The sequence below is a fragment of the Mesocricetus auratus genome, unplaced genomic scaffold (genome assembly GCF_017639785.1).
Source record: "Mesocricetus auratus isolate SY011 unplaced genomic scaffold, BCM_Maur_2.0 Super-Scaffold_100013, whole genome shotgun sequence".
Taxonomy (NCBI): Eukaryota; Metazoa; Chordata; class Mammalia; order Rodentia; family Cricetidae; genus Mesocricetus; species Mesocricetus auratus.
The window spans coordinates 47,036,281-47,056,951 of NW_024429196.1; the positions used below are offsets into that span (position 1 = coordinate 47,036,281).

The 20,671-nt window shown below is 45.6% G+C and overlaps 1 protein-coding gene across 5 annotated transcripts in view; it reads left to right on the forward strand.

Annotated features, from left to right (window-relative positions):
• The window catches only part of Ripor2 (RHO family interacting cell polarization regulator 2), a 110,805-nt gene that overhangs the window by 77,099 nt on the left and 13,035 nt on the right, over nt 1–20,671 (forward strand). For 2 of the 5 annotated variants that reach the window (XM_040755719.1, XM_040755720.1), the window contains exons 10-18: nt 1,167–1,292; nt 1,565–1,713; nt 1,995–2,124; nt 2,839–2,964; nt 5,893–6,561; nt 8,960–9,022; nt 10,246–10,430; nt 14,824–14,992; nt 18,563–18,698. In XM_040755719.1, the coding sequence (XP_040611653.1) occupies nt 1,167–1,292; nt 1,565–1,713; nt 1,995–2,124; nt 2,839–2,964; nt 5,893–6,561; nt 8,960–9,022; nt 10,246–10,430; nt 14,824–14,992; nt 18,563–18,698 (1,753 nt within the window). The remainder of the gene's footprint in view (nt 1–1,166; nt 1,293–1,564; nt 1,714–1,994; nt 2,125–2,838; nt 2,965–5,892; nt 6,562–8,959; nt 9,023–10,245; nt 10,431–14,823; nt 14,993–18,562; nt 18,699–20,671) is intronic. The other 3 variants (XM_040755721.1, XM_040755722.1, XM_040755723.1) reach the window with 3 other exon arrangements.

Genomic DNA, 20,671 nt, shown 5'->3' on the forward strand with positions numbered 1-20,671 from the left:
TCAAAAACAAAACAACTGAGACCTTTGTGAAGTAAAAAGGCCTTTTGTCTTTTCCTTTTTCAAAAGACAATATATATTTCATCATCTCCTTACAAAGGCTCTGAGGTCATTCACTCCAGCTGTTCTCTGCTAGGAAATGGAAGGTCTTAACCTTTACCAGTGTCGCCTCCCTCATTCAGAGGAAGAAGTCTTTATTTCTCCCTTCTGGGTGCAAATAGAATTGGAGATGATTCTTGTCACTTTAAAGGAGCTGGAGTCAGCAGAGAAGGAGTCCTGATGGCTGAGGTGGGGATGCATGTAGGATGGACAAAGACAAGTCTCACACACGTGAGCAAACTGACACAAGGCTGTGACCTATTTTTATTTTATTTTATTTTTGTCTATTTTTTTTTGGTTTTTCAAAATAAGGCTTTTCTGTGTAGTCCTAAATGTTCTGCAACTCACTCTGTAGGCCAGACTGGCCTTGAACTTAGAGATCTGCCTGCCTATGCCTCCCAAGTGCTGAGAATAAAGGCATGTGCCACCAACACCTGGTTATGACTTTTTAAAATATCTATGTAGATTTATTTTTATTTTATGTATATGAGTGCTTGCCTGCATGTATGTCTGTACACCATGTGTGTGCCTGGTGCCTGCAGAGGCCAAAAGAGTGTATTGGATCCCCTGGAACTGGAATTAGGGTAGTTACAAGCCATGATGTGAGTGCTGGGAACCAAACCTCAGTCCTCTGCAAGAGCAACAAGGGCTCTTAGCCACTGAGCCTACTCTCCAGCCACTGCTATGAGCTCTTACTAAAGAAAAGTCCATACCCTCAGCTAGAGAAGCAGACTGCACCCCATGAGTAGGCTATATGTGCTGGCAGTGTGCCTTTAACAATAGCACTCTAGAGTCAGAGGCAGGTAGAGTGTGTGAGTTTGGAGGCCAGCCTGATCTACTTGGTGAGTTCTAGGCTAACCAGGGGTGCTACATAGTGAGACCCTGTTTCAAGTAAATAAGCAATCAATTAACCCTCCTCCAGACTCCTCACGGGCTCCACTGAGAACCCAGAGTGGGGGTGGGAAGAGGAATGAAGGGCAGGTGTCTACTTCCTGGCCCTTGGATCCTGGTGACTGGGAGAGAAGGTGGCATCTGGTGGAGCATGAGGCTGCCCAATGTCTTCACTGCAGATTTTCATGAAGTATGGCCGGCAGAGGTGGAAACTGAAGGGCAAAATAGAAGTGAATGGCAAACAGAGCTGGGATGGAGAAGAAACCGTCTTCCTGCCCCTCATAGTTGGGCTCATTTCCATCAAGGTACAGTGGTGTTGTCACCTTTTGTTATCTTTTCTGGTGTTATCGCCCAATGATGCCTGGGTGGAGCCCGTCCATCCCATACATAGGCTTCTGTCTGTGTTAAGCCACTGATAACTTGAGCTGCTCTCAACGACAGGAGGCAAAGTAACTGTAACAAAGTCTCGTTTTTAAAAAAACGCCTGTCAGATGTATTCCTGAAATAAGTAATCAGTTGACTATGGGAGAATGAAAACAGACTATTCCTCCTCTTCTGCTCTCGCCTTCTCTACCAGGTCACCGAACTCAAAGGACTAGCAACTCACATCCTGGTGGGCAGTGTGACCTGTGAGACCAAAGAGCTGTTTGCAGCCCGACCCCAGGTGGTGGCTGTGGACATCAATGACCTTGGTACCATCAAACTGAACCTGGAAATCACTTGGTAGTAAGTTCCTTTTTTCAAGTTCATCATAGAAAAGCAGGTGCTGATGGCTAAAGCTGTTCAGGGCTGGTGTGTGAACCATGGCATCAGCATGGAGCAGTGGCCCACCCAAACTGCTACACTCTCTCTTTTCTTTATATTTTCTGGCATCCTAGTTTGATCCAACCAGCTCTGTTCCCACTGATCTAAGAATATGTTGTCACAATGAGAAACTGTCTTCCACCATCTCATGATGACAGGTGATTTTAATAGATATGCTGACCTGAGAACCTATTGTTTTACAGTCCCTTTGACGTGGAGGACACAACCCCATCATCGGGCCCTGGGAACAAGACAGCCGCTATCCAGCGGAGGATGTCCATGTACAGCCAGGGCACCCCAGAAACCCCTACCTTCAAAGACCACTCCTTCTTCGTAAGTTCAATGTGATTTCTGGCACAGAAATGATAAGGCTGGGAGTTCCGGTAGAATTTGAAATGTTTGACACCCATGCCAGAGATTTTCAAGAACAGGGGAAATGGCTCAACAGTTAATGTGCTTGCTATGCAAGTATGGGGACTAGAGTTTGGATCACCAAAACATACATAAATGCCGGGTAGGTGTGATGGTCCACCTATAATTCCAGCCTGGAAAAGCTGAGATGGGGATGTCCAGAGACGGCTGGCTTGTGAGACTAGCCATATCTTTGAGCTCTGGGTTTGATTGAGAGAGCCTGCCTTGGGAAATAAGCTGAGAAGGCAAGCAAGAAAGATTCCTGATATCAACCTTGGGACTCCTCACCTGTGCGTGTAAACATGCACGTAGGTCAGTACGCGAATGTGTGCCACACACATAAACACATGGAAAGAAGGAGGGTAATTCCTAGAAGTCACTTTACTTGTGTGGTGACGATGGCAGCCGTGTTCTGGGATACACTGGCCCTCGAGTCCAGGGCTGGCTTCCTCTGCCTGTCTCTCCCTCACTCTGCTTTACCTTTGACTGGGAAATGGCATGTAGATTTTCCAAGCATTCTTTGACATTAATCTTTTTAAGTGTATGTGAATGTCATCAAGCCCTGCTAACTACCAAAGGAAACCTGTTAGCCTGCTTCTTTCCACTAACTTCCCCATCTCGCCCTGACTTCTGAAGAGATGGTTGCGGCTGTCTGTCCTGAGTGCCTTGAGAGACACTTTCTTTGCCACGTTGCACCACAACCACTCTGTCGGTGACCTGCCTTCCCTCAGCCTGAACCCCAAGGCCCTGCTAGAATTCTATGTGAGTGTGGGCCCCCTAGAGTGGTGTGCTTGACTTCAGGGAGCCCTGCATGCAGCCTAGCATGACTCTCGTGTCTTATCTGTCTTGCTGGGTGATGATAGCTGTCCAGTCCTTGGGGTGGGAAGCATGGTCATGCATGTAACTCTGTCGCCCTTCTTTTCCAACAAGTCCTGGTTTTATGCTGTGATTTTTCTCCATGGTAACAAGATTTTTCCCTTTTAAAAACAAGCAAATAGTATTGGGGCTGGGGATGTGGCTCAGTTGGTAGAGTGCTTGAGTTCTGGATTCTAAACGCAGTGCCACATGACCAGATGTGGTGATACACCTGTGATCCAAGCGCTCAGAAAGTGGAGGCAAGGGGGTTAGAAGGAGAGCACCGAGGACTGAGTTCCTATGAGGGCAGGGAGACACTGCAGTTTCCAAAGGCTTACCACTGGCATCAGACTTCCAAGAGCTGGCATTCAAGGACTCAAAAATAGATTAAGCTAACTGAACTAAAAATGAAGTGAAAAGGACAATGTAAATGCTCATGTAGTTTCAGAGGAAAATAGGAAAACTGTATGGGAAATGTGTAAAAGTCATACCAAAAACCAATAGGCAGATGCACTTGTACATATAACTATTAATGTGACAGATATTCATGCCCATGTGATGTACCTTGGAGGATTACAGGAATGATGACAAAATACCTGACAAGAAGCAATTTAATGCAGGAAGATTGAATTGGGACCCCGATGTACAAGGTACATTGTGGAGAAGGCATGGTGGCAGGCATATGATGTAGCTGGTCACATTGTGTTTGAAACAGATGAACCCTGGTGCCCCACTCGCCTTCTCCTTTCACTCAGTCTGAGCCCCTGTCCCATGGAATGCTGCCACATTCAGGGTGGGCCTTCCTGACTCAGTTTAACCTTTCTGGAAACACTCTCATAGGTATACCATCCCCACAGTGATTTTCATTTACTCAAGGTGACAGAGACAGTCAACCATCATGGGAGAGTTGGTAGAAATGAAACAGTATAATTTAAGCAAGATCAGGAAGCAGTGGATCACTTCCTATAGCGTTCGTGAAAATACAAAGATCCCTGGGACAGCCTTTGCATCTGTGCACAGCCCACCATACTGTCTAAAGCCGTTTCTCCCTCTCCACTCCGCCCCTTCTGTTATTCCTGATACATTCCACAGCCCTTCAAATGCCCCACATTCTTTCCAGAACTCATAGCTATCTCCTTCTCCCATCTTCTGCCTCAACAATCTCCATGGCTGGGTTCCAGAACCATCTTTTCCCTTGCTAGAACCTTGATCTCCTGACATACTTTCCAATGCACCTTTTGTCAACCAAGGTAGAAATAAATCTAGTCAAGAGCTAAAAAGGAATCCTGTGTCTCTATATATGAGGACTATGATACCTGGAGGCCAGAGTACACAGTGTTATGAGATGGTAGCTGTTTGTGGGTCGAGCTTCAAGAAGGGTTAAATCTCTGTGCCTCGAGAATTGTGATTGGCGCCATAAAAACCAAGCTGTTTTGAGGGGGTGAGCAGCCCTGGGAAGCACAGGGAATGGTTTATGCAGTTGCACAACCCAGTGAATTTCCTTCAGAATAGTGTGAGTAGTTTGCAAAGTCATGAAGTAGACAGTAGAAACGGAAAGTTTGGCTGTATGCAAATCCCCCTGCCACTTTTAGAGCCACGAGGCCCTAGTACTCCACTTTGAACTCCTTCCTGTGGGGTGCCTGCTGATAGGTGTGTGTCCTTCATAAACCATAAGTCCCTGTGAGTAGGGCATCTGAACTTAGTACAACTCAGTATGTGCCACTTAAATAAGTGTAAATTGTCCTTGGCTACCCAGCCTATGCTATAGCCAGCAGCTCCACTCCTGATGCAGTCAAGAGGGGTGTGTGTGTGTGCACAGAAGTTCTCCAAGCCTGCACAGCGCTCTTGGAGAACATGAGTATTCAATAGGGAGCCTAAGAGGTTTTCAGTGAAGGCCCAGCAGTTAGGATTCTGATTCTTCACCTATCTGTTCCCCAAACTTTCCCTCTTCCCTTTACTAAAGATGTAAGGGGTAACAGAACATGGAAGTAGGGGGAGGAGCTCAGCCTAGAGAGGAGGAAGAAGTGCACAGGACCTCTTTCTCCAGGGCTCGGAGGAGGACAGCCTCTGTCCTACGTTAGTTTCTCCAGGCCGTAGTGATCACACAGACCCTCTGTAACCCCTTGGACTTCATATCATCTCCTTATGAGCTAACACATGACTCCTAACACAGTGTAACTGATGGGGAGAGAGTTATCCTACTGTAGTGAGTAATGGCAAGGAAAGGTGTGTGCGTGTCTTCTGCGGTTGCTTCACTCTGCAGGTTTAGAGTCAATGGATACAGAGAGGAATAGCTGTTCATTGAAAGTTCAATCTGAGGAGCCAGTGAGGAGCTCAGTGGGTAAAAGTGCTTCGTCACACAAGTTGACAACCTTAGGTCAGTCACTGGTGAAATGAGAGAGCTAACTCCACAAAATTGTCCCTTAACACTCTCTCTCTCACACACACACACTCACACACATACACACACACTCTCACACACACATACTCTCACACACACTCTCTCTCTAATAATAATTAAAAAGATGTGTAGTACTATTCATAATGATGGCTGCTGAGTACTGTGAGATCCTGGATTTTATAAAAAAAAAAAAAAGCAACATCCCCACTAACCCTCAGAGTGCATCCAAAAAAATGTAAGACCTAAGAATAGCACCATGAGCTTCCACCTAGATCCAACATGGGAAACAGTTTTTAATGGTGTGTTTTCCTTTGCCTGCATGCACACACATATCAAATCAATCTCCAGCGTTAAAGAGTTGTCATCTTATTTGCCTCCTCTCTTGTCAGGAGATGAATCCTGCCAAACATATCATGTCATATCTTTCTCTACAGTCAAATCTGCCAGATGACATTTTTGAGAGTGGGCAGGCGGCAGAGGAGAAAAGGCCACTGTCCCTCAGCTTTAGTGACCTGCAGGACGGAGACTGCGTCTTCACCTCCAGTTCAGCCACCTCGCCGTCCAGTTCACACTCAGCCCACCCAGAGATTACCATCACCCCTGCCGAGCTCGCCCATGGCAGCCTGTCCTCACAGAATGAGGGTACAGAGGACAGCGGCTCAGCATCTTCCAGGAATTCCCTGGGTGAGGACCACGAGCCAAAGTCCCTCACAAAGAGTGACACAGAAGAGGCCCCGAAGCCTGCTGTGGCAGCAGGGCCCAGGGCAGAGAGCCTGTTCCTAGAGAAGAGTGTTGCCGAGGCGCTCCTGCAGGAATCGGATGAGGCCTCTGAGCTCAAGCCCGTGGAGCTGGACACGTTTGAAGGAAACATCACCAAACAGCTAGTGAAGAGGCTCACCTCAGCCGAGGTGCCCATAGCCACGGAGAAGCTTTGCTTTGAAGGCTCTGTTGGTAGCGAATCTGAGGCTGGCCGCTCCTTTCTTGACGGCAGCCTGGAAGATGCCTTCAATGGACTCTTCCTTGCATTAGATCCACACAAGGAGCAGTTCAAAGAGTTCCAGGATCTGAACCAAGAAGTCACGCACTTGGATGATGTCCTCAAAGTAAGTACCTTTCTGGAAAATCTGACTCGGTTTGGGAAAAGGCATCATAAGTCAACACTGTATTTACAATAGCAAATCTTGTCCTGTCACGGGACGGATGTGTAACTGCTACACAAGTGGGGGTGATTTTTTTTTAATTTCTCTCACATCTATCCATTTTTATTTTCCTAACAACAAATCAGCTTAGCTAACTTAATTAGGAGTTGTTTTAAGAACTCTATAAAAGGTCTAGGAGCAGGAAGATGGCATAGACCAAGTAGCCTGGACCAACAGGTCCTTCTTTAGATAAGTCAGGTTCCTGAGAGGAAGGACCTGGGGACCAGGGGGTAAAAAGGATAGGAGAAGTTGGGGTCAGAAGTCCTTATGCTAAGCAAGTATTATTAAGAAGTACAGCATCTCATATATAAGATTCAGTGAAAATGGGACAGAGTCAGCAGAAAACTGTAATACAGAGAGATGAAGTCTTCAGAAAGTTATTAAAGCAATGTTGCCCACAGTGTGTCTCAAGTGCATCACACATGGGCACGTAGTGGCCTTGGGACTAGTAACCATAACCCTTTAGTGGCGAAGTGTTGGCTTCTCAGAATCTGAAGCCACACTTCCTCCAAGGCTCAGGCCCCAGGCCACCACTGGCCTCACCAAGCATATTCCTCATTTTAGACAGGGAGCTATATTTCTTCTCCATACATCAGGGCCTCAGAGAAAGCCTTGGATCAGCCTGGACCCCAACAGTGAAGAGTTTGCCATGAAAGCAGGGGGGCCTGAACCCACATAGAAAAAGCTGAGCATGGCTTGAAATCCCAGCAATTCCAGAAGCAGATGGACCCTTGCAATTTGCCATTCAGCCATCTAGTCTACTCAGTGAGCTCCATGCCAGACAGAAACCCTGACTCAAAACAAGATGGCACCTCAAGAACACCAGAGGCTGATCTCTGTCCTACATATGCATACCCTCACGTACATGTACACACATACTCTCTACTGCCTCCACAAGCCTATCAAGTCCAAGTGTGAAATAGTGGTGTTTGTTCATAATGGTCTCAAAGATGCTACCGGTTGGGGTCTTTCTAAGGATACCAGGGAAGTTGGGAAGGTTAGCCCCAATGTGTGGAGCCACTCTCTCTTCTCACATTGTCACAGTGACACTTGCTGAGGGTCATCCCATCTGAATTTACCCAAACTAGCAAGCTGAGATCTGAAAGGACTCAGTAACAATTCCCCTTTGCTCATATAACTAGAATCTAGAGAACTACAAATTCCAACAGAGACATTGTCATTGTCCCTGATGCTCAAACAGGGTCGAGGTGTGAAGGCAAGGGGGGGGGGGCGATAGCCCCTTAAACAGGATATCTTAATGATGATGTCACCACAGCTGCATCAGAACTCTTTATCTGTACCTGACATACAGGTAGAATTCTTTTTAAATGCAGCATAGGAAGACAAAACTACATGGCCACGTGTTTAACCTTTGTTTCTCTGCTCTGATTATATTGTCAAGTAGGATTCCACAAGGAATAAAATAAACAAATAGAATTTTACTGCAGCAAGATGAAAGCCGTCCGATAAGAGGCCCCCTTGTCCCTCTGTAAGATGGTTTTATGTGGCCTTTGCAATGACATCAGGAGCTACAGTTCAAGACTTCCTCACCATCTTCTTTCTTTCCATTTGCTTATACCGACCTAACTCCAGACAAGATTTGTGCCTGAGGCAAATAATAATTGATGTCTGACACTCCAGGTCCTCTGAGTTTCACTGCAGTTCCATTATAGAAAGAACCTCTAAGAAACAGAGAAGGGCATGTAGAATCTGCACACTGTAGGACACATCTCAAAAATATGCACTCTGAGCTCAAGCTTGGAGGATGGTACTCCACCTTACATCTCATCTGCATGACTGTCCAGCTTTGCCATGTAATAAGAGGTGCTCATTTCAAGGAGCTGAGATGCACACTGGTCCCAATAAAGAAGGTGCCTTGAAGAAAGACAGTGATGGGGTTTAATCTTCAGTGAGAGGGGTGAGGGTTCAACAGCCCCAGTCTTAGGCACTGCTGGGACTCTGCTCATCAGGATACACTGGGCTTATTAGCTGTCCATCTTATAAAACCTTGGTGATCTCAGAATCCTTTCTGGCTCCGCCTGCTCTTGTCCAGTACTGTCCCAATATTGTCTAGTGACCTTCACCCACTTATCTTTTTGCTGTGCCCAATATTTGAAGCCATCATCTTCCTACACAGATAGCTGGCTTAGGAAAGAAGACTCAAAAGACGGCCCAAGTCCACAGCGGTTCCTTCCCCTTTTCTCCCTGAGATCACAGCATCAGTATTGTTGGGAGCTTAGGTTTGGGGCTAGTGGCTTCCGCCAGACAAAGCTCTCTTTTTCTTCCTCCTTCACATTCCTAGGATACTAAACATCTTGAGGATCAGAGACTCAATGATGCTGCTTCCCGGATGGAGATCACTGAGGTGAATGAGACAACCGTGATTTAAAAGACTGAAAGACATTTCCCATGTGCTTCTGTGCCATCCCAAGTATCTGAGACAGAGTCCCGCAAGGCCCTTCCTACCTTGTGCTAAGAATCAGCAAGGGGACCCTCCTAGACGGACAGAGGAAATTTAGTGCATCTTCTTTGCAGGCCTTGTCCTGTTCAACCCACCTCAAGTCCTCTTGAATATGCGGATATGCTTCTCTCTGACTCCAGGCCACAGACACTGGCATTGCCAGGCAGCCATGCTTCGGTCTGTGTCCTGCAACCTGCTGTAGAAGGAACTTATCCCCACAATCCAGGGCCTGGACAGAGGGGTGATGGGACTTGTTCCCTTCGAGACAGTTGTCCAAGGGACTCAGGGTTATTTTCCCATCATGCCCAAGTCACTCATTTGCTTTGTGTTCAGTGCATTTGAATGGAACATGGTGATGCAGGGCTCCCTTCCTAGTCATCCTGGGGCAAGTGTATTTGAGCAGTTTCCTTTTCTGGAGTTCATGTTGTCAATTCTTTACAGCACACTTTAGACACAGAGCTCCAGACATGACACTCTGCACTCCAGACTGTCACTCGGCAGTAGAGACCAGTTCCTGTTAACAGTCAGCAATGATTCGGTGACTTTTAAAATTTGTCTGCTGGGCTGATTTAAAAAACAATGTTTTGGGATAGTCTCACTATATTGAGGCTGGTCTTGAATGCATGAGCTCAACTGGTGCTCTCGGCTCAGCCTCCTGCGTGCCTGGGGCTGCAGATAAACACTATGGTGCCAGGCTTGCCCATTCTGTTCTGTTTGGTCATGAGCACTACACCAAAAGAATACATCACTTCTGCTTCCCAAGACCTTCAGGTTGTCAGTTTTTAGAGTTGTTATTGTAGTAATACAACTCCAACAGAAGTAGATCTGCCAGCCACTCAATGACGCCCAGTGACCCCCAGCGACCCCCAGTGACTGACTTACCTCCAGTCGTATCTCTCCTAATCTTCCTGTGTACTTCCCTCTGGGTTCTTTTAGACCAAATCACAACTGTTGTGCCATTTTCTCTGTGGTTGTATTTCTTTTGCTCAAGATGAAGACTTTAAATGCCAACCAAAAATAAAGGCTTGGAAAAATGTAAGAAAGTGTCACGTTTCCCATGGGTGCCACGAGTCCTGCCTGTCCCCCTGGTGTGTTGATGGTCTCCTTGGTACCTTCTGCCTTTGCAGTGCAAGCCGGCAGGCAGCCGCAGCCGATCCTCCAGCTTAAGTCTGACGGTTGAGAGTGCGTTAGAAAGCTTTGATTTCCTCAACACCTCTGACTTTGATGAAGAGGAAGAGGACGGGGATGAGGCCTGCCGAGGAGGAGGAGGAGCGGACTCTGTGTTCTCAGACACTGAAACTGAGAAAACGGGGTGAGTGTAGAGACAGACAATGCTGGTATTTCTCCGTCACAGCCGGTACAGTCACCCCTTGTTACTTCAGGGACCACCGGGTACACAGCTCCAGAATGCACAATCTTTGATGTCATGTCCAACCTTAACAGGCCACATGCAGCCACAGGTGGCCCAGGACAGCCATGAGTGCAGCCCAACACAAAGACGCTGGGTGTGGTGACGCACACCTTAAATCCCAACACTCAGGAAGCAGAGGCAGGTGAATCTCAACCAGCCTGGTCTACAGAGTGAGTTCCGGGACAGGCTCCAAAGCTATGCAGAGAAACCCTGTCTCGAAAAAGCAAAACCTTACTTAAGATATTATGGCATTATTTTGTGACTTTTGTTAGTATCTAGATTTCATGGTTCTTGGGGATGGACTTTTGTAGATGCCAATACTGTGCCAAAATGTCAAAAGGTTAGGCACACCTGCAGGATGACTTGACTTTCGGTTTCTTTTTATTGTCAAGTACAGCTTCTGAATATTGCTGACCAGTTGGAGGGTGCATAGGGAACACAAGTCCCTTTTATTTCTTAGAAGGGGAAGCAACAAAAAATAAACAAACAAACAAATAAATAAGTAAATAAATAAAAAGAAGGGGAAGCAACAGTGTTAGTTTGTGTACACGGCATGTGTGGTGTAGGGTGAGGGGCCTACACATGCAGGTGTAGAATGACCACATGCAGGACATTCTAAATCAGCCAAGCCAAGTGGTGCCAGACTTGGACCCTCCATCCCTGCGGTGCCTCATACTTGCAATGCCTCAGTTTGCTGAGCTGTTTTCTCAGCGCCCTTCTCTCTCTCCTTTCAACTCATCTCTGCATGAGGTTGAAATCACTGGTGTGCTTCCCAAAGCCCGGCCTGAGTTCCCCGATAATGTAAAGATGGATGGTTGGCGCTCCATTAGATCTGTGTTCCTCCAGGCAGAAAATGCGTCACCTTCTCCATCAGGTGTCCTCCTACAGCCAAGCCAGTATTCTTAGAGCCAGATCCTAGGCCCACTTTGTGATTTCAAAAGAAACTTAATGGCCAGTATTCACCTGCTAGGAAAGAATCCACCAACCCGTAACAAAGGAAGGGGTGGTCTCCTCTGGCTTTATCTTTGGTACAACATAGGTGACACAAGTAGGTTTTCAAGTTACAACAAATTTGGGGGTCCAACCTTACAGAGCTGTCAATGAAGTGCTATTTTTTGGGGTTTCTATTGTTGCTAATAGGTTTCCTTTTCCAAAATAAGACCATATATATATATATATATATATATATATATATATATATATATATGAACAAAAATGTATTCCTTGAGCAGACTGGGAATAAAAGGAAATGAAATGTAGAGATTGTAATATCTAATTTATAGTTCTTCATTTCTTTGGCTTGACTGAATTTACAAAATATTTCTTCACTTAAACTTTTCTATATACCTGTTAGCTTTTGCTGTTGTGTACAAAGATGAGGTAAAAACTCTAAACTGCAACATTTTAACAAATATACCACCTCCTTTGTCATTCTACAGAACACTGATTTTAAATCTGTCTAATCAAACAGGTCTTGCTGTATGTTACCAGGAGCAATAGGAAGAGATATATGTAATGTGTGCACATCCATTAGAGTGTATGCAAGTACATGCATACACTTATGTATGGAAGTGTATGTGAATGTGTATATATGAACTGTCTGTGTCTGTGTAGTGTGTGACTTGAGAGTGTATGTGCATGTATGTGCACAAACACGTGTGTGAGTTGTGTACATGTTTTATATATGTGCCAACTGCCAGGATGCAAGCTGAGCATGGTTCTTATGTGGAAACTGTGAACAGAGGCAAGCACTCAAAGCTCCTAAGTTCTCTGTGCAGTGTTACGTTTGTGGACAGTGCAGAGCAAGAGGTGGAAAGTCAAAAGCTCTGCCACTGTGTGCCTGTGTGCACCGGGACTCTTGTTAGCATCCCTGCTGCTCAGGCCTTCCATGTATGAAACGACACAATTATCCCATCCCACCTGAGCATATAAAGAAATAAAATTAGGGTATACAGGGGAGGGAAATGGAATGAATGAAAACAATGTATAATGGCCCACAGATATGGAGATGACAAGGTAAACCTGTTTCTTTATATGGTAATCTAAAGAAATAGACCAAAATATGCAAATAATTTAAATGCTAAATTGTGACACAATTATGAAAAGGATGGTTAACTATTATGAAGATTCTGGGTCTTTCTGAGGCTCACATGATGCCCATCAAAACTTCAGCAGACACCAGCAAGATATCTCAGTGGGTGAAGTTCCTGCTGCACAAGTCTGGCAGATGGAGTTGGATCCCCGGCACCCAAATGTGGATGGACAGATTCAACTACACAAAGTTGTTGTTTGACCTCCAAGTGCACACCACAGCACATGTGCCCCTGTCATAAACACAAAATGGCAATAAGCAATCTTTTTGTTCCAGCAGAATCAGTTGATAGAAGAGGCATACTAAATGATCATAAAGTATAAAAATAAGTTCCTTTTCCAAATGGGAAATGTTCCATCCTTTTGAATGTTAGAACATACTATAAATTACAATGTCTACAACATTACCATCATAATATTTTTTAAGTATACATTGAAAAGACAGATAAAAAGTAGTAGTTTCATTCCCTCAGCCAGGATGGATTGTTTCAACAGCATCCCAGGAAGTCACTTTCAGGACTAAAAAAGCAATTAGCTTTAAGTCCTCCATTATAACTTGTGTCCACCACCTTCATTCAGTCCCTCTTTGTGCCCTAATATTTATCCTTTCTTCTTCTTTTTTCTGCATTTTATATGATATTCACATGTGTATTTGCTTACGAACATGTATATTATTAGCTAGGTCCTACATATGAGGAAGAACATGTGGTTTGTTTTCTTTCTGAGATTGTGTGACCTTACCTAGTATTGTACATCCTAAGTATATTTGTTTTACTGTGATTTTCTTTAGAGCTGAATAGTATATATCAAATTTATACATATTTCAAATATATATGTATATAAAATTTGTATTATCCATTCATCTATTGATGAGCAACTAGTTTGGTTCCAATTCTTTGATAGAACAAATAAAGCAGCAGGTGTTTCTTGTTCTAACTCTCTTAGATTTTTCAGTTTGGGAGGGGATAAGTGCATAAAAATATATTCAATAGTAAAAATGTATTTAATAGTGTAAAGTGTAAAACTCCACAGCCTCAGAATGCTATAGAAGTTCACTGAGATGCATAGACTTTGGGTCTGGTTAATTTTGGTGTATAATGGTTTTGATTTACAAGGACCCTTATATTGAAGGTTATGTTTCTTAAAAATTCATTTTTAAAAAGAAAGTTCTATATGCTCAGATCATAAAATAATAAAATAACCTAGATAAATATAAGACTTACATGTAAACTCATAAACCATAAACTATGGCCAGCCATGGTGGCACACACCTTTAATCCCAGCATTTGGGAGTCAGAGGCAGGTTGGTCTCTGTGAGTTTGAGGCCAGTCTGGTCTATAGAATAAGATCCAGGACAGCCAGGGTTACACAATGAAACCTTGTCTTGAAAAACTAAAAATAAATAAATAAATAACCCATAAAATAAATAAAACGTATGTCAATTGAAAAAAGAATAAACTGCCATAGTGAAATCTACCTGTAATCCCAGCACTTAGGAGGTAGAGACAGGAACTCAGGAACGCAAGGCCAGCCTCAGCTACGTGGCAAGTCAGGGCTATGTGAGACTTTGTCTCAAAAGAGAAGGGAAGGATGAAACTTAGATAACACATGAAATCGAACTTTTTAGTGTGTCCATGATGATCTAACCTTAGACAGTGTGACAGCGGGCTTTAGAGAGCATGAGAAACAAGACTGAGCTGAGAACTGCGTAGCCAGACTCCTCTTCTAGAGTCTAACTGTGCGCAGCACTGTGTCTGCTCCTAGGAGCTTCTTTCTTCTTGTCTTCAAGTGGTAATTGGCATGAGGCCAGGGCAAGGGCTGCAAGATCACTCTTAAATGGAATCACTCATAGGAAACCACAAACACAGGACTGTTGGATCCCAGAGAAGCTGGCAGACCCCCGGCCACAGAGCGGGCAAGGGAAGCAAGTGCAGAATGAGGGCATGGTTCAAAGACTTCTCGGGGAAACTGCTTCACAAAGCCCTCATTGTGCTCGCAAAGCAAACAGCAGCCTGTGTTTGCATGGTCTTTTGATACCTGGCAGATTGGCAATGTAGCTGAAATAAGTTGTTCTCAAAAGGTGTCTCTGCCTTTGAGAGCAAGCCGGAGAAGGGCTGCTTTCAGTGGGGACCATGTAAACTTGGCCTGTGGTTTGTGCACAGAAAGAAAAAGCTCAAGTTTCACCCACTTTTCTGCTTCACAGTTACAGGTCAGTTCACCCGGAAGCCAGGGGCCACCTTAGCGAAGCTCTGACTGAAGACACAGGCGTAGGGACCAGTGTGGCAGGAAGCCCGCTCCCACTGACCACAGGAAATGAGAGCCTGGACATCACCATTGTCAAACATCTGCAGTACTGCACCCAGCTGGTTCAGGTAGGGCTCATGGTGTGTGGGGATGGTGCTGACATGCCAGGAAGGTTATATGTTTTAGCTCTGCCAAGGAAATGAGAGTTCAGGCAAGGGAGTGTTCCTGTTTTGATTTGAAGGAAGTAAAAATTTGGCAGACATGCCCACCTCTTTTTTTTTTTTTCTTCAAGACAGGGTTTCACTTTCACTGTGTAATAGCCTTGGCTGTCCTGGAACTAGCTCTGTAGGACAGGCTGGCCTTGAACTCACAGAGATGCACCTGCCTCTGTCTCCTGAGTGCTGGGATTAAAGGTGGGCACCACCATCATCCTCGTTCACCCTTTCCTAAGCCTGGGTTTTCAGTTTTAAGTTACACTTAGATCTGAAGACTATTGTGGGTGCCAGGCAGAATATGATCAAAGCTCTCATCCACCTCACCCCAGGTAGTGAAGGAGATGGGATTTGACAAAGGGAGACAATGGCGCCCTTTACAGGCAGAGTTGAAAAACAGTGTTAACTAAATAGATGTGATGTCAGGTACACTCCCTACCACATGTAGTGCTAAAAAGAACGCACTACAAAAGCAGTCCATGTTTCCCCAAATAGCAAATGAGAAAGTTTCCTTCAAAACATGGTCTTATGCAAGCCAAGCTGTCCTCAAACCCACTGTGTGGCTGAGGCTAGTCTTGAACTCATCCTGCCTCCACCTCCCAAGTGCAGGGATTGCAGACTGGCTCTAACTAGTAATTCTTATGAGCAATGGGAAGGAGAGGCCCTCCGGGTCATCTCACCACTTAGCTGTCACACTGGAACACCTTAGGGCCTTCTTCTCATTTCCCACTTCAACGGGAACTGAAACATTTACCACCTGAGGTATTGCAGTCCAAAGCTTTGAGGGTCTTTTGCAGCAGGAAGGCTGCCAGATGTCCTGAACAGGACACTTTCCCAGAGGCCTGGATTGAAATGTTTCCTTCTTGCCCAGCTTCTTGTCTTCTCGCTGCCTTGATCTTCTCCCAGACTGCTTGGGTGTATGTGTGGAACAGGATAAGAACACAGAAGCAATTGTAGCCACAGTATTACAGACACCAGCCACTCAGACAGGCCTCAGAGGAGAAAAAGTGCTGGGTCGCTAGGCCAGCCAAAGCCAAATGGCAGGGAGAGCAGTGAGGGAAGGCTGGGAGCTGGGCGGCATTGGTCACACATTTATGTGAGATACAGAAGAATATGATTTTCCGCCACAAATAAAGACGCTATCTGAGCATAGTAGTACAGGTCTGTAACCCCAGCACTGAGGAGACAGATGCAGGAGGATCCAGAGTTCAAAACAGACCTGGGCTACACAACAAGACACTGCCTCAAAGAAAAGAAAGGACCCACCTGATGGGGAAACTGAAGCACAGAGGTGAAGTGTGTGTGTGAGTGTGTGTGTGTGAGTGTGTGTGTGTGAGTGTGTGTGAGTGTGTGTGAGTGAGTGTGAGTGAGTGAGTGTGTGTGTGAGTGTGTGAATGTGAGTATGTATGTGAATGTGTGTGTGTGTGTGTGTGTGCGCGCGTGCCGTGACAAAGGGGCTGGCTGTCAAAACCCTGGTGCCTGGCAGCCCTGCACCATGTTTGAAGATCTGCTGAGTGTTGAGGCTCCAGCTGTAACATCAACAACTAGCCTCACAGAGGCTGTGGTTTCCCTACTGAGTAAATGGAACCAGATGTGGTGCAATCCCAGCACTTGGGAGACTGAGACAGGAGGATTGCTGCAAATTTGAAACCAGCCTGGACAATAGAGTCAGACCCTGTCTCAAAAAACAAACAAAGGATTTATGTTTCCTTCTAGCTACTCACTGTTTACAAGCTGCCACTATTTACCTAAGACTCTTTCAGATCTATAATTACCTTCTCCGACCCTGACAATGTGCTAGGCAAACCACCAGCCAGCCTTTGAGAGGTGAAGTCACTCTTATAAAACCTAAGAGAAGTCTCTTCCATGGAGGGGGTAAAGTGCTTCCCAAAGGCTGATGGGTTTGCAGTGGTCAGTACACTGCTCCTCTCTGGCAGGGCCAGGAGAGACAGTCCAACTCTCTTGTGGAGCAGATCTGTGCTAGAAAAACATTGAAGGTTTGTGTTGCACAGGCTGGCTGAAAACATGCATACACGTAATATTATACAGGCAGAACAGGTTGTGCTTAGAATTATATATGCATATACGTGTATGTATGTAACAGTTGATGAAAAAAGAGACAATGAATTTTAGAGAAAGGAGGGGCATTTTGGAAATTTTGCAAAGAGAAAAGGAGAGAGGAAAACAATGTAGTTAAAATCTCAAAAGACAAAAAAGGGCATGGGCTGAAGGAGTGAGGATGACGAGCCCCGTTCCCCACTGGCTTTCACTCCATAGACAGGGTGTTTCCTTATCACGTGGTATACAATTGGGGAGAGTTAAAAATGGGCATTCTGTGAGTCCACTATAACGTTAGAAATGAGGTGTGTGTCCCGTACTTGCTCACAGAAAGACACTAGTGAGTGATTGCCAGACTTCCGTTTCATTTTGTTTCATAGCCGGGCCGCTCTTGAACTTACCGTGTAGCTGAGTGCCTGCCGCTTCTTCCCACACATCGGGATCACAGGTGTGCACAGCACACCAGGCTCACTGCTAGACTCTGAAGTTAGAGAATGCCACTTATCTTAGGGTCCGAATGCTCTCAACAGTATGGCACGGTAGTGTCATCCTCACCCATGAGCCATGCCTGCCATCTCTGACTTCCAGGTCACCTGGGCAGGCCCCCAAGGGACAGAGAAGGAGCAGAGCCATTAAGCAAGTCACTTAGGTCCTTCCAGTCTCAGACCTTCTTTTCCTTGTATCCTGCACACGAGTGAAACCGACGCCTGCTTATGTGGCCTTAGGCCAGTTACTTAACCTCGATTTGCCTCAGTCACACAGTTTCCTGTCACCAAAATCGAGATGGCGGTATGAGAAACTGTGTGAGCTAATACATGTGTAGAGCTCAGAGTGGCACCAGGTTCGCAGACTGTGTTCTTGGATTGCACCGGGGTAGCTCTGACTACAAGAATGGCTTTAGAATATGCTCTGAATTTTCCGCCTGGAAACAGGGAAATAAAACCATGCAGTTTGTAAAGCAAATCTTTCTCTGCTTACCCACCACCCTAACCCTCTGCTGTCTTCAAAGAGGCTGAGGTTTACACAGAAGCAAGGGCAGAGCTGGGTGCGGAGTTTATACCAAAAATCTCACCACTTGGGAAGCTAAGGCATGGGGCTATGAGTTTGAGGACAGCCCGAGCTAATAGTTTCAGGCCAGTCTGAAACACATGGCAGACCCTGTCTGAAAAAAGAAAGGGAGGAAAGTGGAAAAATCACAATAACTTGAAGCTCTGCCACTGAGAAAATTCCAGAACATATACATATGTGAAAGGGGCTGAAAGTAACATAAACAGATATGATGTCATGAACTGGCAGAGAATGAGGAACATTGTCAGGCAGGGACAAAGCGTTGCAACGGTCAGCCTGGGCAACCGCTTTGGGAAGGGCGCAGAGGGCAAGGTCACTGCCCTCGACATCATTGAAAAGGGCTTTTATTTGTCTTGTCAGCAAATCGTCTTCTCCAGCAAAATCCCCTTTGTGGCAAGAAGTCTTCTGGAGAAGCTGTCAAGGCAGGTGCTAGTGATGGAGAAGCTGGCAGCAGTGAGCGACGAAAACCTCGGGAACATCACCTCTGTAGTGGAAGGTAAGCGCGCCACCTGCAGGCCATCCCTGGAACCAAAGCACACAGACCCGCTGGACTCTCAAAAGCACAGAAATGGCACACAACTGCAGGGCTTCTCAGATGTTTTCTATTGCCGAGATTGCCTTTAGGACAGGTAATCTGAATTGTTCTAATTCGTTAAATACTCTCCCCCGCTGCCAGTGGACGCTGTTGCACAGGCGGTGTTTCCTGAAAGAGAAACAGCATGGACTCCTAACCTACAGAGCAGCCTGGCTCTGAAGGGTGTGTGAGGCAGAACTTTGGGGAAGGGTGCAATGTGTGTGAAGACCAAACGCCAACTTCAGATATCATTCTCTCTCTTTTTTATATTTATTTATTATATATACAGTGTTCTGCCTGCATGTATTCCTGCAGGCCAGAAGAGAACATCAGATCTCATTATAGATGGCTGTGAGCCACCATGTAATTACTGGGAATTGAACTCAGGACCTCTGGAAGAGCAACCAGTGTCTTAACCTCTGAGCCATCTCTCCAGCCCCCAGATATCATTCTTTAGGATGATATCTTGGTTTTTGAAACAGGATTTTTCACTGGCCTGGAGCGTACCAAGTAGATTTAGGCTAGCTAGCCAGCAAGTAACAGAGATCCTCCTGCCTCATCCTCCCCAGCACTGAGGTTACAAGCACTATGTCACCAGCCTTTTAATTGTGGGTCCTGGGGCTCAAACTCGGGTCCTTGTGCTTTCAAGGCAAGCACTTTACCAACTGAACTATTCCTTAGCTCCAAAAGAACTTGGCATGGGGAAGATGCCCTTGACTTTTTGTGATCTGACCACTGGACTCTTTGATGAAGGCAAGGTAATCTGTGACTGAGCCTAAAGCTCCCCTGAAGTTCTCTCTATGAGCTTCTGCCTCTACTGCCTACTCCTGCTATAAGCAGATGACCTTGGCAGACGTCCAAAAGGTATGAAAGTGGCAAATACTCAGGCTGCAAATGACTTGTGTCCCAGGCTCCTCCTGATCATAGCCACCCACAAGTGTGACTTCGGCCTGCACCCTGCTGCCGTCCTGTTTGCTCATTCTGGCCTGAGAGCCACAGGGCAGGGGGAAAGGCTCCTCCAGCAAGCACTACTGTGTTCCAGCCCCTCTGACGGCTTCTCCTGAAATCTGCATCACTGATCCTGATGATCCTGGTCGTTGCTGATGGATCACAGGCATTAAGTGTGGTCTCCCCAGGACAGAGCATACTTTGAGGGCAAACAACTGAGCATTCACTGTGTTCCCTTTGCTATCCAGGGAGGAGGGGGTTTTCTTTGTACCACCTGCCAATCCCCAAAGAATCTTATAGTAGTTCCAACTGAAAACCGCACTCTTAGTGACTGTGGTGATGTAGCCAATCTCATCTACTCAGGAGACTGAGGCAGGAGGATGACCCGTTCAAGGCCAACCTGTGCTATATATAAAGTGAGATCAAAGTTAGCCTGGGCAGGACCATATCTGAAAAACAATAGGAAAATGATGCCTTGAGGTATAACTCAGTAGTGGAGCATTCATGGGATCCTTGGATCAATCCACAGTAACACACAGACACACACACAGACACACAAATGCACAAACATACACACATACTCTCCCTCCCTCTCTCTCTCTCTCTCTCTCTCTCTCTCTCTCTCTCTCTCTCTCTCTGTCTCTCAAATGCTTACAGAATGAAAGAAAGAAGGAAAGAAAGTTGCCTGTGGGTAGACAAGAAAATTGGAAGTTCAAGGTTATCCTTTGAGGGCCAAAATGGGTTACATGAGACCTAGTCTTATATAATTAATTAATAATATTATATTAAAGTATTTAAAAAATAAAAGTACAATCTGTGAAAAACACAAAAGAGAAAGTCAGGCAGTGGTAGTGCACGCCTTTAAAGCCATCAGTCAGGAGGCAGAGACAGGCAGATCTCTGCGAATTCAAGGTCAACCTGGTCTACAGAATGAGTTCCAGGATAGC